This window comes from Xiphophorus maculatus, chromosome 1 (genome assembly GCF_002775205.1).
Source record: "Xiphophorus maculatus strain JP 163 A chromosome 1, X_maculatus-5.0-male, whole genome shotgun sequence".
NCBI lineage: Eukaryota > Metazoa > Chordata > Actinopteri > Cyprinodontiformes > Poeciliidae > Xiphophorus > Xiphophorus maculatus.
This window is the reverse complement of record NC_036443.1, coordinates 16,129,558-16,145,512: the sequence shown is the minus strand read 5'-3', so window position 1 is coordinate 16,145,512 and position 15,955 is coordinate 16,129,558. Positions and strand designations below refer to the sequence as shown.

General features: G+C 39.4%; 2 protein-coding genes across 4 annotated transcripts; both read left to right on the top strand.

Moving 5' to 3' along the window:
• csad (cysteine sulfinic acid decarboxylase) lies at window positions 1-9,237 on the top strand. 2 transcript variants are annotated; one of them, XM_023334252.1, is made up of 15 exons: window positions 1-95; window positions 1,643-1,869; window positions 4,165-4,242; window positions 4,338-4,464; window positions 4,552-4,642; window positions 5,196-5,418; window positions 5,724-5,803; window positions 6,035-6,089; window positions 7,234-7,350; window positions 7,455-7,519; window positions 7,674-7,755; window positions 7,846-8,045; window positions 8,523-8,574; window positions 8,659-8,748; window positions 8,937-9,237. In XM_023334252.1, the coding sequence occupies exons 2-15, from the start codon at window positions 1,645-1,647 to the stop codon at window positions 9,108-9,110; spliced, it is 1,659 nt and encodes a 552-aa protein (XP_023190020.1). In that variant the 5' UTR covers window positions 1-95; window positions 1,643-1,644; the 3' UTR covers window positions 9,111-9,237. The 2 variants fall into 2 exon arrangements, with proteins under 2 accessions (XP_023190020.1, XP_014329813.1); XM_014474327.2 differs by lacking the exon at window positions 1,643-1,869 and having other exon boundaries at window positions 4,097-4,242.
• A 118-nt stretch (window positions 9,238-9,355) lies between these two features.
• Window positions 9,356-15,955, top strand: LOC102224878 (zinc finger protein 740-like). 2 transcript variants are annotated; one of them, XM_023334261.1, is made up of 6 exons: window positions 9,356-9,593; window positions 13,600-13,758; window positions 13,923-14,156; window positions 14,958-15,216; window positions 15,345-15,463; window positions 15,598-15,955. In XM_023334261.1, the coding sequence occupies exons 2-6, from the start codon at window positions 13,714-13,716 to the stop codon at window positions 15,745-15,747; spliced, it is 807 nt and encodes a 268-aa protein (XP_023190029.1). In that variant the 5' UTR covers window positions 9,356-9,593; window positions 13,600-13,713; the 3' UTR covers window positions 15,748-15,955. The 2 variants fall into 2 exon arrangements, with proteins under 2 accessions (XP_023190029.1, XP_005813622.2); XM_005813565.2 differs by lacking the exon at window positions 13,600-13,758 and having other exon boundaries at window positions 9,365-9,593.

Sequence of the window (15,955 nt, the reverse complement as noted above, 5' to 3'; positions counted from 1 at the left end):
TCGAAGAAGAAGACGAAGAAGAAGAAGAAGAAGGAAAAGAGAGCAAAAAGTTAGGTCCTAATTATCCCTCCACTTTGGCAGAAGCTGTTGTTGAGGTAAATAACAGGAAGCTGTTTAGATAAGCGTTGTTTGTTGCTTATTGTCGTGATTCCTGTTGGAGAGGGAAATGGTTCAGCGCATGTTATGCATATAAAACATTCCTAAAGCCCAAACCTTTCATTTGCAGTTTCATTTTCTGTGCATGACAAAGTGGCCATTCCGCTACTTTTACTTTTGATTCCGACTTTGTTTGTAACACTTACAACGTTCTGACGTGTTATGTCAATGAAGGATATATTAAACAGTTTGTGGTTTGTGATTCATTTATTCCATTTGTGAAAACTCACCAACCGGGGATTTGTAAGGCTGTTTGTTGTTCTTTTGCTTTCGACCACATTTCGGGAGGCATTCCGCTCAAACTTGGACTGTAATATTTCACACTGACAGATTCTATAAAATATAGTTTGCAATATGTGAAACTGTTGTCAAATTTATTATAGTAGAACAAAAAACAGCTTGAAAACTATTACCATTTGCGTAGTTCAGACCTGGACAGGGTTACTCTACACTAGGGTTGTACAAAGTGCGGTTAGTGGGCCTTTTGTGGCCTGTGGAATGCATTTCTGTGGCCCCTCGGCTGCAACTCAAGAATGGTAGAGATTTGGCCCTGTGGTAAGCTGATAATTTACACTCTTTGGATTTTTTAAAATGATTTTTCTCTGATATAAATCTTCAATTAAAAAATGTTGTTACAACAGAGTAGCTTCCTTTGTATTATCTGTGTGAGGTTTTTTATTTTTTTTTATTTTAGTGTAAGTAGTAGGACCAAAAACATCTGGCATTGTTTTACTTGTCAGCAGACAGAGGCACAGCCATTCGTTGAACTTTTTTAACAGCAAGGATTTTGGAGGAAAAAAAAAAAAATTCTAATTAAAAATAATCTATTGATTTTTGGTGCTAACATTGAGGAGGTTTTGATCCAGAAGTGAGCATCAAGAATAAGATAAAGATCTTTTCAGGTCTCATTACATTGGAAAATAGTGCAATGCAGTAATTATAGTGGGCTGTAAAAACTACATAGCATGTGTAGAAAAATCAAGATTTGAGTGATGACATATTTATTTGGGTTTTCACAAATTAAAGGTTTGACAAATCACAAACTAAACTAATTCATCACCTAATCAAAACCTAATCAGTGCTGTATATGCATCGGTTGTTCAACACAAAATGCAGTGTTCTGTTGGGAAGGTTGCATTTTTAGTACATTTGGTGTTGTTCAATGTTGTACATGTGGGATAAACTCATTATAAAGAAACAACAGGAGTTGTGTAAGTAATCTTGTAGCTCAGTTCTTACAAACTAGAAGCTTTTATAGTTTCTAGTTAAACAAACAAAAAAACAGTAACTTTGCCAGTTTGAATCTCATTTTGCAGCATTTGCTCCACAAATCTATCCTGAATCAACTTTTAGTCAGTATTTCCACTCCCCCATAAGACATTTTTAAACATTTTCACTATACGTGCATAGAAAAAGCTGTAAAACTGACATTTGTTAATCTTATGTTGTTGCATGTCTTCCATTATTTACCCACTGGATCGATCAGCCATGGCTGAAGAAGCTACAAACGTAGTTCATCTGCTTAAAGGCCAGAAGGCAGCGCTGATAGAGATTCTCAGAGCGGACGCAGATTTTGTTGTGCAGTCTGCACATTCCCTTTATCTGGTGTCAGATCAGGGCTACGAGAAGATTAAATCGTGTCGAGTTCCTAGTGAAAAGGTGCAAGAGCTTTTGGATCATGTTATCATGAGCGGCCCCAAAGCAGCACAAGGAATGTTGGACCTGCTGAAGGAAAAAAGGATGCAGGAGACATTTCCCATGCTTGATTTTGTTAAAGATCTGCGTGTGAAAACACCGTTATCAGGTACAAAGATAAAGCGCCTGTGTTTTCAAGAATCTTATCAGTAAATGTTTATAAGATGCCAAATATGAGCATATCTTTTTGTTTACAAGTTGAAGAATCACAAGATCCCGTGTCAGCTAAAAAGGCCCTCCGCAAAGGTGAGTCCCCCTCTAGTGAAATGTTTTCCCTCTCACAGTCAAACCATCTTTCACAACATCTGGTGCTCTGCTGGTTATTGTTTCACAGGCTGTGTCATGGTGACAGAGAAGCAGCTGATGATTGTGGCTAAGGGCCTTGGCAGCTCTTGGAGGGAGATCGGCAGACTGGCTCTGGGCATCACGAATGTGACATTGGAGCAGATCGAAGAGGAGAAAAGAACTTACACGGAGCGAGTCTTCGCCATGCTCTACTACTGGCGCAATCAGAAGAGGGAAGAAGCCACAGCCGCTTACCTGCACTCCCTCCTCAGTCAGAAAGTCTTAGCAGTGCCTCCTGAGAGCATCGAATGTCTGCTGGAGACTGACTGAGGTCTTCCCTCAGAGAGCATGAGCACTTTTAAAGAAAATGTTTTTTCCGAGGTTTCTTACCACAAAAGAACAGACTTTTATGTAAAGATTTGACTATACTTTTTAATACTTTTGTATTACATTTGTTTTTGTTTCTGTTTTTTTTTGTTTGTTTTTTTACCAAATCATGACTTAATAAATCTATAGTCTCTGTAATTCACTTATGCTCAGAAAATTACTGATCATTCTTCACAAATTCTTTTAAATTTATCTAGCAAAGAAAACATGTTAAAAGATTCTTTTGAAATACATTTAGTCAGTGAGGGGGAAAAAATCTCCAAAAATAATGGTCTAACACAATTATTGGTTGTAGAGTTGTTGGAACCCCATACTTAAGCGTACTTTGACTTGTTCTTATTAAGTTCATTAAAATAGTGAGGAACTTCTGAATCTCAAACTTTGTGCTACTGGGGAATAAATAAGATATGACATTTCTTTTAGTCACTTGTTCTGGGCAAATTATCTTGCCACTGGGCACAGCGGCCAGACAACTGTTTCAAAGAACAGCATTATGGTTTCAACCGTCTACGTACCTACTGGCTGTTTATGAGTGATGACTGTAAGAAAGCCTGTTTTATCAGAAGTTAAATGTAACAGATTTTAATTGGAACGCTGATTTGGTAGGATGAGGCAAACATGGAGCTTTTCTGCCAAATACAGTTTAGCTGAATAAGTAAAGAAAGTGGAGGATCTGTGATGTTATGGGCCGACATCTTTCCCTCTCCAAAATTTACTGGCTCATCAAAATGTCAGGAAAAATAAATACACATTGATGTGGACTCTGAAAATGGATCACGATTGGTCTTTCAACATTATAAAAATTTGGCCAAATCAACATAGAAATGCTTGGAAGAGACTCAAAACCAGCCTTAGTGTTTCTTGGCTTCCACCACAGCTTTTCTGTGGTGGAAGCTCAAAATAAGATCTCAAATCGCTTTGTAAAGAGAAATAAGAAAAGATGCTTCAATTGTGTGATAAGTAAAAGAAGACTGTGCTTAGGGTACTAGTGATTTACAAAAAAAAAAAAAACTAATATGATTTCTAACTAACTGAATAATTGTTCTCACAATAAATATGAATGATTTTCTTTGAAGACATTTTGCAAATCTTTCCCAGGACTGCCAATAAGCAGCTACAGCATTGCACAATCTTTAAATTTCATTCATTCCAGATGCATAGGTGGAATTCAATTGGCTTTCTTTTCAATCAGAACATTAACAGATTTTTTTTTTTTTTTAAACATAATTTTTAATCTGAAATGTTATCTGAAAATTAAATCATATTTTGTTGCAAACTGAAAAGAGTCAATTAAAACTGATCTTTTTTAATGAAAAATTCACATCATATATACTTATTTTTGTGACATACATGTAATAAGTCACTACACTTTGCTGTTCCCCCCTCTCTCCGGACTATACTCAAACATCATTAATTAACTTTCACTATGGGACAAAGGTTGAGTCCCTCCTACATTGTTCTCACCTTTGGCTTGTTGAATGTTTCTTCTCTCTTCCTGTTAGTGCTATCTATAAAAGTTGCAGAGGTTTGGCAGCTCTTTCAATAAGTCTTCCTTTGTAAACTCTTCTAACAGCAGCAGACCGATAGATAATGGAAGCAACCACTGGCGACCTGACTGATCCTCTGATCAACCACGCAGACGGACAACTCTTCCTTCATGAAGCCTTCAAAATTATTGTGGAGGAAGTGCTCTGCAAAGGCACGGATGTCAAGGAGAAGGTCTCTGAAGATTAAAGCACCAGAAATACAAATGCCTGTTGGATTACAACTGGTTTTCTGAACTAACAACCATACTCTATGTACTCCTGGTGCAGGTGTGTGAATGGAGGGAGCCAGAGGAGCTGGCCCGGCTGCTGGATCTGGAGCTGAGAGAGAAGGGAGAGCCACAGGAAAACCTCCTGCAGAGAGTACGAGATGTCGCCAAGTACAGCATTAAGACAAGTAAGACCCGGCAGAGACGATCAAAAGTGTTAGTCTTTTTTTTTTTTTTTTGTTGATTCTGATGGGAGTGTTTCATAATAATTTCAGGTCACCCACGTTTCTTCAATCAGCAGTTTGCTGGCGTTGACTATCACTCTTTGGCTGGACGTTTCCTCTCCGAGGCTCTCAACACTAATCTGTAAGAGACAAAAAATACAACTAAGCCTAAAGTTCGCCATAGCTGTAGGAGATGTAATTTTTTTATTCCACTAACATTTATTTCCCACTAGTGGTACTGTTAACTTTTTGGGATGCTAAGCCAGAGTCCTGACTTGACTCTGTGGGAGGGAATAAAGTCTGGGGTTATGACATGAGTCTTTCAGCCTCAAATACTTGAGAATATTCTTTTGGTTTAAGTTGATTGATCTTCTTCAAATAGCTGATCAAAAGTGCATTTGCTTGCTTTTTTTTACACTATCTTGCAAAAGTTTACATGCATCCAGATTTATTTTACATTTTGTCAAATTGCACAACCAATTTCAGTGCACGTTTTGTAATTTTATGTCATAGAGCAGCACAAAGTAGTATATACTGTGAAATGGGGGGGAAGGGACATAGTTGACTATTTTTTTTAAATGAAAAATCTGAAAAGTGTGGTGATGCATACAGTACATATTCTACCCTTTTTAATATGAAAACTCACAATAATAATAAAAAAAGACACTTTTAGACATTTTGTATGTCATTTATAGCTTCACTTATGAAGTGGCACCAGTCTTTGTGCTAATGGAGGCTGAGGTGCTCAGAGGGCTTCGTGAGCTGGTGGGCTGGACAGAAGGTGACGGCCTTTTCTGCCCTGGAGGCTCCACCTCCAACATGTACGCCATGAACCTTGCACGCTACAGACTCTACCCAGAGGTCAAAAGCCGGGGCCTGTGGAGTCTCCCGCAACTCACCATCTTTACATCCCCTGAGGTACGAAGGGCTTTTCAACACTGCATACCTGAGAGAATAAAGTAATGTTCAGAATGTATAAGGCAGGCCAAAAGTTTGGAAGCACAAGGTTTGTTTTTCTATATATAGCATGGAAACTCACATTTGTTTTTTTTACTTCTTCTTTGATGTTGTAACTCTTGCAAAGCTACTCTGCTTAAAACCAGTTAATACACAGCAAAATCCATAGAACTATTGATTCTTAAGTAAGGCATTATAAACAGAAACTTAAACTTGATTTTACCTAATTTATAATTTTTCTGTGTATCTTAATTTTTTTTCCCTAGAGCCATTACTCTGTGAAAAAGGGGGCTGCATTTATGGGTTTTGGGATGGACAATGTCATCTTGGTAAAAGTGGATGATGGGTAATTGTTCTTTCTTTCTTATTCATTTGTCTTCAAAAATGCCAGACATATGTATGTACATGGTGTCAGTAGAGCTCATTTTACATCTACTTCCTATGATAATCACAGAGATTATTCAAAAGAATAAATTCCCTCTCACTTTTAGGCACATTCATTATGAACCTCAGCAATTAAAATTAAACTGTTAGCCTATGCCTTTGCTTTGCTCATCAATGTGTTTATATTTACTAGAGGTCGCATGATCCCAGAAGACCTGGATGAAAAAATAGAGCTTTCAAAATCTCAGGTAAGTATTCTTTAGTTCAGTTTATGTTTAGAAACGTAAGATAAAAGGATTGCTGTATAATCTACTGTGACCTTGACCATCTTAGATAATGTACGTTGCGTAATATTTACCACCCTGTAACTTTTTCACACTATGACATAATAAAAACCACATCCTTCATTGTATCTTATTGAGATGTTTATTGATGAACCAACACAAATTCCTTGCGTAACTGAGAAGTAAAAGGAAAATAAATTCTTCTCAATTTTTTAATAAATAGGATTTTTTTAAAAAAGTGATGTGATGTTTTAATCAACAAAACAGAGTCAATACTTTGTAGAAGCGCTTTTCACCGCAGTTACAGCTACGGTCCTTTGGGTTATCTCTGTCAGCTTTGCACCATTAGAGACTGAAATTTTTGCCCATTCTCTTCCAAAATAAGTCAACCTCAGTCAGATTGGATAGAAACTGTCTGTGAACAGCTATTTCCAGGTTTTGCCACAGATTCTTACTTTGATTTAGGTTTGTACTTTAACAGGTTCATTGTTGCGCATGGATACATTTTCCTTGTAGCTCAGGCTGTATGGTTAGAATTGTTGTCCTGAATGCAGATGTCCACTCCAGTCTAAAGTTCATTGACTTTAGATTGGAGTTCTTAATGGGTTCCATGATCACCCTGCTCCATCTCTTACCATCAACACTGACCAATTTACCTGCCCCTGCTGATGAAAGGCATGAAGCTGCCACAACCATGTTTCCTGGTTGGGATGGTATAAATTCACTAAAGATGTTTTGAGCCTCACCACAGCTTTTCTCCCTTACTTGTCTGCTGTGTTCCTTGGTCTTCATGTTGCTGCTTGTTCACTATTGTTATCTAACAAATACCTTAAGCCTTGACAGAACAGCTGGAATTTCATTGAATTACACGCATACTTATAATCTAATTTCTAGTATGTAATTAGACTAACTCCTAAAGGCACTTAGTTTTATTTAACCCTGGATCTGTACTGTTTCTTCCCACTTCATGATGTTACACTTTGTGTTGGTCTATCCCCTAAAATCCTAATCAAATAAATTGAAGTTTGTAATGTGTCAAAGCGTTAAAATGTTCACCAGGTAATAATACTTTTGCAAGAGATATTAAGTTAATGTTTTCTCCTATTAGGGCGCAGCTCCATTCCTTGTGAGCTGCACATCGGGCACTACGGTACAGGGGGCCTTTGATCCACTGCATCGCATAGCCGATATTTGTGACAAACACAAGCTGTGGCTGCATGTTGACGTGAGTCCTCCAGCGATATAATACTTTCTGTCAAAGCCTTCTGATTTTGCTGTATTGGTTTAAATCTGTGGGGCGTTTTGTTGTTGTTTACTTGCTTGTCTCAGGCTGCCTGGGGAGGAAGCGTGCTGTTTTCCAAAAAACACAGGCATCTGATGAAAGGAGTTCACAGGTATCAATTTAGTTTTGAAAAGTATCGCTTTTCTAAACTAAAATAGGTATTTTGATTTGTGTATTTGCAGCGCAACAGAGGTTTTAGTCACGTTGTCAGCAGGTTTGCTAGATGAACAGTGTTTGTTAATGGTTTGGTGCCTGTGTGTCTCCAGGGCAAACTCAGTAGCCTGGAATCCACACAAGATGCTGGTCGCTGGCCTGCAATGTTCTGTTCTGCTGCTTAAGGATACAACGGTTGAGTTTTATTCTGCATGATATATTCATACAAAAGGTTTTACTTAACATTGCTTTTCTTTTTATCATAAACAAATGTTGTTTCCGCAGGACTTACTGAAGAAGTGCCACTGTGCAAATGCAACATATCTGTTCCAGCAAGACAAATTTTATGATGTGAATCTGGATGTTGGGGATAAATCTGTGCAGTGCAGCCGCAAGGTGGACTGTCTGAAGCTGTGGGTGATGTGGAAAGCAGTCGGCTCAGCTGGGCTAGAACAGCGTGTAGACAAAGCTTTTCTCCATGCAAGGTAAAAAAAATAATAATAAAAACATTAAAAACATTTCATTTTTCTGAGTAGCTTGCAGGCTCAGAAAATGGAAGGCCTTACTGTATATCTGGCTTGTAAAGCTGTCAAAGCTGATAATGCATGAATACACTCTGTCTTAAAATAGTTAAAAATGTCACTAAAACTTATGTTTAAACATGTTCCACCTCTATCTGAAAACTTGAACCCTGGCGTTTGGTGGACCAAGATTTAGCACATCTGTATTTATTCTTTAAAAAGCTAAGTTACTAATATACACACTTAATTTTATTTAACTAAGTTCCCGATTTAAGTGTTTTAGCTTTTTCAAAGATTTACAAAAAGGACATAAAATACTTCAGGCTATAGGTATTACATTCGAAAACAAATGTTTCTTCTTGCTTACATTTGCTTAAATAAGTTAGGGTCAAGTAAAGAAAATGAATAAAAAAATCGTTGAAAAGTTTGTTTTTTTTGCAGGTATGTGGTGGATCAAATGAAGAAAAGAGAGGGGTTCCAACTTTTGAGGGAAGTAAGTTCACATCTAAATCAAGTAAAAGATTATTTTTCAACAAAATGTTTTTACTATGTATTGAAACTGTACTCCCGTGGACAGCCGGAGTTTGTGAATGTGTGCTTTTGGTTCATCCCGCCAAGTCTGAGAGGGAAGGAAAAAAATGCAGACTACCAGAACAGGCTGGCAAAGGTGCGTTTCTGTTTCAGTGTGTGGTTGAAGAATAATGTGTCAGGGTTTCAGCTTTCAAATGACAATTTGTCCAAATGTATTTTGTAGACCTTCATTTAAAAATTGTTTTTAGCTCATTTTAACAATGAAAATCTTTAATTTCCTAATGCATCTTATTTATCTCTCTGTCGTTTGGGTTTTGTTTATAGGTTGCTCCAGTAATCAAGGAACGTATGATGAAACAAGGCACCATGATGGTCGGCTACCAACCTCTTGGAGACAGGGTCAACTTTTTCCGCATCACCATATTGTCACCACTGGTTTCCCAAAAAGACATGGACTTCTTCCTTGATGAAATTGAAAGACTGGGAAATGATTTATGACAAAAAATAATTGTTATCACAAATTAAGTGATGATTAAGTGTACTGTACGAGTATAGCGGTACAACACAACACTGGTACACAACATACGTGGATAAATAAATAAATAAATAAATACACCGTTACCCACAATTTTTATTTATCTTTATTTTGTATAATTTTTAGTTTGCCTACTTCGCTTTTATTGCTTGTCTTCTATAATTTACTTGTGGAAAATCCTGTGAAATACAATTTAACACACTTGTAAACATCCGTAATTGGCATTTTATAAGAATAACTGAAAGAATATGTGATCACGTTCATTTCTGCGACCCCAAACCGAAAGACGGGTTAAGTGGTCACGTGCTCCTCCATATGACCAATCGCGGCTCTCTCCGGGGAGCACTTCCGGTGATAGTATTTCCTGTCAGTGTTTGTAAACTGAGAAAAAAAAAACTGGAACCACGACAAGACATAATAATCCACAAAACCTTACAAATCGGAAGGTGAGTGTCTTGCTTAGCTGCAGTTTCCATTCGTTGGTCTCTAAGCTCTGTGTAACGTTTCGCTCGGCTGCCTCCGGCTGCCGTAGCCGATGAGGGAGGCTTTGAGCCCGCCCTGCCAGCCTCTGCCTGCTGCCTGGCTGTTGTTGTCTGTGTCGTGGGGTGGGGGGTTCAGTGTAGCTACACTAGAGTTGTTCCTAAACCTTTATTGTTGCAGAGCTGCAGGATCTGCGTGTTTTATATTGCTGTGGTTCGAGTAGACTCATAAAGATTATGTTATCAACGAATTTATTTTTTTTTCTCTATCAATGCGCCGTCTCGGTTTCGCTCTGCGAGGAATCGCGTTTTTATAACACAAGAAAACTGCACGCATCTCTGGGCAAATCATTTGACGTTTAAACGTGTAATTGTCGGAAGCAAGAACTTCACTCTGAATTCATAGATGATTATTCAATAAACGATAAGCGAAGCTCGGTTGAATGCTTTTGTTTTCTTTTAAAGCCTGGTTACAAGATTCAGTATACAGTAACCTGCTAAAGTTTACATAGACCTTTAAGCAACTGCAATTTGAGGGAGAAGTCGGTCTCTACTAGGCATGAAGAGCTGGTGGGTTTATGATACCACAAAAGACTCACAGCTGCAATTACAGCAAAAGATTATTCACACACTTAAAAATAATTTATTCTTCAAAAATTTTGAGCTGCTTCATGTTGGTGTTTTGAATAAGAACACAATGAACTGTGTGACTATAAGATGTCACAAAGTTTATTGTGACCGGAAAAACATAATAAACCTTATGATTTTTTTTTTTGTCAGCATTTCAAATTTGTATTAGTGGTGTGTAGCTGTTTTCACATGAAAGTGTTTGTTTTAAAACTGTTGGTTTTACCCTTTCTGAGAACAGGTGGATTTTTTTTGTTGTTGGTGGTTTTCTCTTTCTTTTTTTATATATATAAAATACACTACCATAATCATTGCAGCATTCATGCTGATGGCTCTCCTGTCAGTTGTTCATAAACAGATTTTCAGCTACTTAGTCCTGTAACATCTGTGAGTTCCCATAAACTGGTGTCTGACTGTTATGACACTGTTATAGCTGTTATATGAACCTGCACGTTGATGCACTTACTCCGTTGAACTAATGCGCAACAATCTTTTTAATACATAACTAACATGGCATTAATCTCGGGGAAAAAATAAGAATAATGAGAAACTGTATTTAGGATTTTTTTAATGTTTGCGTTAGAGCTGTCACGATAACACATTTTGCTGGACGATAAATTATCTCAGAAGCTGTTGCGATAAATGATAGTGTTGTTTCTTTGCGACCACTTTCAAGTAATAAAATGGGGATGGCGTAATAATGCAAGAACACTTTCTCAAAGATCACTAAACTTTAAATTTGAATTTGACACTTCAGCTGGAAGATTTAATTAAACTGCTTATTTAATTAAATATCAGAATTAAATAAAACAGCAAAAACGACAAGTACAATGAATTATGAAGTCTCTGTAAACAAAATTGTCCTTCAAAAACGGTCTAGTTTAGTCCAACACACCAGACTGAAGACCAGTTTTGGTAGAAAGAGAGAGAGAAAACTGAAAAACAATAAATTGTGCAAATGGAAAATATTGATCTAATTTTAATTTGTCATTCGATTAATTGATTTATTGTCTACTGCAACAGATCTACATCACACATCGTGTTAGTGACTGTCTACAGCACATGTTAAACTGTTGGCTTTGGGATAAATTATTTTAGTCCTTAGGTTCCATGATGATAATATTGATATGAAAGACCTATAGATTTCATAAAGGAGAAGCATATGTTATGCCAAAATGTTGGAGTTATACAAAGATTATGGTTGTGGATAAGATTAAAATATTGATGGAGTCTTTACTCAATTACTGTACGTCAAAAATGATTTAGTTTATAAAAAGAGCCTGCATATAATTGCCTATGTGTTTGGGAAGACTCTCCATCCTCCAAGTAACTCTAATCCTCTGTGTTTAAATAAAACTGCAGCAAAAACAGTAACATTTAGTATAAATACTTGGGATGTGATCTGGTTTTCTGTGTATGTTTGTTTTCCTCAATGTTTGAGGAAATTTTCTAGTTTGTGACTTTGACAAATGGGATTAGAAAATAAGCTTCAGAGATCACTATCTCAACTTTTTTAATTAAACTACCACCAGCTGTTTAGCTAAAACGTCATTCATTTTGAACATATTCCATCAAAACATATCCTGTCTCAAAACTGCCTCCATCATTCCGGTGCCGAAGAAACCTCAAGTCACCTCTTTCAACGATTACCGGCCTGTGGCACTGACTCCCATCATGATGAAGTGCTTTGAAAAGCTGGTAAAAGAACACATCATCTCCAGACTCCCCTCCACATTCGACCCGTTCCAGTTTGCCTACCGCCGAAACCGCTTCACTGAGGACGCCATCTCCTCCGCCCTACACCTGAGCCTGGCTCACCTGGAGGAGAAGAACACTCATGTGCGGATGTTGTTCCTGGACTTCAGCTCAGCGTTCAACACAATCATCCCACAGCATCTGGCAGGAAAACTGGGACACCTGGGCTTCAGCACCCCCCTGCGAAACTGGCTGCTAGACTTCCTTACCGACAGACCTCAGTCAGTCCGGATCGGACAACACACCTCCGATGTCATCACCCTCAGCACAGGCTCCCCTCAGGGCTGCGTCCTGAGCCCTCTGCTGTTCACTCTGATGACACACGACTGCGCCCCCAGGTTCGCCACCAACCACATCGTGAAGTTCGCGGACGACACAACGGTGGTGGGCCTCATCAGAGACGACAACGACCTGGACTACAGAGAGGAGGTGGAGCAGCTGGTGGACTGGTGCAGAGACAACAGCCTGATCCTGAACGTTGACAAGACGAAGGAGATGATCGTCGACTTCAGGAAGAACCGGCCCAGCCACGCTCCACTGCTCATCAACAGCTCGGCTGTGGAGGTGGTCAGCAGCACCAAATTCCTGGGGGTGCACATCACTAACGACCTCACCTGGACTGTGAACACCACGTCTCTGGCCAAGAGGGCACAGAAACGTTTGTATTTCCTGCGGAGGATGAGAAGAGCACACCTGCCCCCGCCCATCCTCAAGACGTTCTACAGAAGCACCATAGAGAGCATTCTGACCAGCTGCCTCTCTGTGTGGTGTGGAAGCTGCAGCGCCTCCGACTGGAAGAACGTGAGGAGAGTGGTGCGGACAGCAGAGAGGATCATCGGGGCCCCCCTTCCCTCCATCCAGGACATTTCATCCCAGCGCTGCGTGTCCTGAGGCCGAAACATCATCAGTGACCCCTCACACCCCCACCATGGACTGTTCTCCCTGCTGCCCTCTGGAAAGAGGTTCCGCAGCGTCTGGTGCAGGTCCACCAGGTTCCGAAACAGCTTTTTCCCACTTGCCATCAGACTGCTGAACTCTTAACTGGACTGCACTTAAAATCTGGTCTCCACTTTATACCTTGCACATGTACAGAGCTAAATAACTTATATTTTACTGTCACTCCTGCACTTTATATTTTATATTTTATATTTTATATTCATATTTTATACTGTATTTTATTCTGGAGTAACCTCAAAATTGAAAGCTCAAAACATTGTCCTGAGCCGTATGCAACGAAATTTCGTTCTGTATACACCCTGTGCATGCAAAATGACAATAAAGTCAGTCTAAGTCTAAGTCAAAGTGTAATATTGAGAGCAGATGAAGAGATATAACAATGATTTTGATTAGATTTTTTTGATTTTATGTTTTGCATTGTCATGCTTGGTACACATATGAGTTACAGAACAAGTCTGATGCATTTTGTGTTGTTTTCTTTTGTTTGGATTTAATTTTCTTACTGTTTTGTTTCATCCATGTGAACCTTAGATGTGCACCAAACATTTAAGGTTGCTTTACCCAATAAGAAGCTCTCAGTAAAGTTTGATCTCAGTATTTGGTTACATATCCATCCATGTGCCTTTATTTTCAGGCTTTGGCCCCTGATGGTTTGGGGGGGATTGTTGTCTCTCCTGTCACTCCCTCATCCTGACTGAAGCCCATCCCCCCCTGTCCCCTCAAACACACACGCATTCAAACCACGGCGATGACCCACCATTCCAACAATTCAGTACGAGACCATATGAAATGGGTCAGTGGAAGTCTCTTCATCTCCAAAAATCACCATCACGATTGCATTGTTGTGTCACTCTCTAATTCTAACCCCCACCTCCAGCTTCCAAGTCTCCATGAGGAGTCCTCCAACCTCACCACCCCCGTTGGAACGCTCTGACGTGTTGCTGTTTGTGTTGCCAGGCTGGGTTGCTGGGCTGTGAGGCGGTGTTGTCCAGCATGGCCCTGATGCAAGCCAACAACATCCCAAGCCAGAAGAAGATGATGTCCTCTTCGGGTCATGGCCACAGGTCCAGTGCTGAGGACCACCAGACACATTCGCAGCACAGCCTCAACCATCATGGGCACCAGGTTCACCATGGACAAGGCCATCACAGTCACATGGGCCATGCTTCAGATGGGAGCCTTCCACCGCTGGTGAGAGAAACACAGACCACTCTCCATGTTTAGAAGTTTGCATATCTACCTTTTGCTGCTACTTTTTTCTGATTATGTGCGAAACAAATTAGGCAATGGAAATGTCACTCATTAAAAGAATTTTATAATGTTGAGACGTACTGTGAAAAAATATTAACCGCCTTCTTCGGTGTTTGCTTCTGTTTTTTGTCGCACTGAAGATTTTTCAATTAATCAGAAAAAAATTGTGCTTTGTTAAATTTAAGTAGAAAACAATTTTATTCAACTGCTAATTTTAAACGTTAAAGAAAAAAGCTATCCAAGCCATCCTGGCCTTGTAGGTCATCTTACATCATCTCATTTAAGTTGGGACTTTTTACAATGCCACTCCAAAACGTCATCTAGAGCCAGATTCATGCATAATGTGCTACTTTTTAAAATCTTTTAGCCTACTTCATGTTGTCAGATAGGTTCTATTTCAGTGATTTCCTGATAGTACAAGTCAGACAGTAGTAAGGCCTGGGTATATCTGCTTGTAAAGTGGAACCAAGAAAATGTGATAAGTTAATTCCTGGCTGAACAAAGGGAGCATGTATATTTTATGTAGGACCATGTTGGTTAAAAACATTTTTCCCTTCATAAATGAAATTATTATTTAATTGCTGGAGTTAACATGTACTGTTTTACTGCACTTTTTTCCCATCATTTGTCTCCACTTTAGGATCCAGCCATTACAAGCCTTGTTGGCAGTTCTTGCCTTTCTTCCAAATGTATGCCTCCACTATATCCAGTCTCTGTTATGTTTTTTTTCTGTTTTAAAAGCTAATCCGGAAAGATGGGGAATATCACACGTCAAGGATTATCGATGGGAAAGACGTCCAGACAAATCAGAATTTGCAGCCCAAGAAGAAACACAAAAAGTCGTCCCATAAGGTAAAAGAGAAAGTGGAGATGTTGATTCCGCACATGGATATGGATGACGACAGTTCCTTAAGAGTTCAGAAGAACTTCATCTGCGATCACTGCTATGGGGCTTTCCGGAGCAGCTACCACCTCAAGCGACATATTCTTACACATACAGGTGAGCACCTGAAAGCAGAGTTCAGGAAAATACAATGTAAAACCTGCAGTATAAATTCATGTGTCCAACTTCCAACAAGAAGTTCTTGGACAGTCTGATAAATTGTTCACGCCTCTGATTGTTTCTAGGGGAAAAGCCATATGCTTGTGATGCATGTGATATGCGGTTCATTCAGCGGTACCACCTGGACAGACACAAGAGGGTGCACAGTGGAGAGAAGCCGTACCAGTGTGATCGATGCCACCAGGTCCGTCTGTAATAGTTTCCGTTTCAGACAATTGATTTTTAACATGCTCTACATCTTTATGCGAGTCCAAATCCTGCAGATCCCATTGGCGTCTGCATTTTCTTGAACCAGCAACTTTGTTTGGCTTTCTGCAGAACTTTTCACGGACTGACAGGCTGCTAAGACACCGGCGCCTGTGTACAGCTGGCATGAGCAAAGAGGAAAACCAGTACTCCCAGGAAGCATCTGCCCATACAGCTTCCTGGAGTCCCCTCCATCCCTCCAACAACCGTCTGACTGTTTGACCCTCAGCTTCCTAACACCTGCCTGCAGCTTCACGACATCACTCCCTGGAGTTGTACTCTGAAAGTAACCTTAGCTAAAAACAGTCAAACTATAGTTTGCTCTCAACACCTCATCGTAGTTGAGTTCTCATACATGAGCAAAAGCAAATGGACTGATTTTAGCATGAGGTTATGGTAAAGTGAAAAAGACACCGCCAGGTACTCTCAA

What these genes read in the sequence shown, in the direction of transcription:
- csad (XM_023334252.1), top strand. Translation starts at nt 1,645, where the DNA reads ATGGCTGAAGAAGCTACAAACGTAGTTCATCTGCTTAAAGGCCAGAAG. An exon ending in GCACGGATGTCAAGGAGAAG is followed by an intron (nt 4,243 to 4,337) that starts GTCTCTGAAGAT and finishes CTCCTGGTGCAG; the next exon opens with GTGTGTGAATGGAGGGAGCC. An exon ending in TAGAGCTTTCAAAATCTCAG is followed by an intron (nt 6,090 to 7,233) that starts GTAAGTATTCTT and finishes TTCTCCTATTAG; the next exon opens with GGCGCAGCTCCATTCCTTGT.
- LOC102224878 (XM_023334261.1), top strand. Translation starts at nt 13,714, where the DNA reads ATGACCCACCATTCCAACAATTCAGTACGAGACCATATGAAATGG. An exon ending in TACGAGACCATATGAAATGG is followed by an intron (nt 13,759 to 13,922) that starts GTCAGTGGAAGT and finishes TTGTGTTGCCAG; the next exon opens with GCTGGGTTGCTGGGCTGTGA. An exon ending in ACATATTCTTACACATACAG is followed by an intron (nt 15,217 to 15,344) that starts GTGAGCACCTGA and finishes GATTGTTTCTAG; the next exon opens with GGGAAAAGCCATATGCTTGT.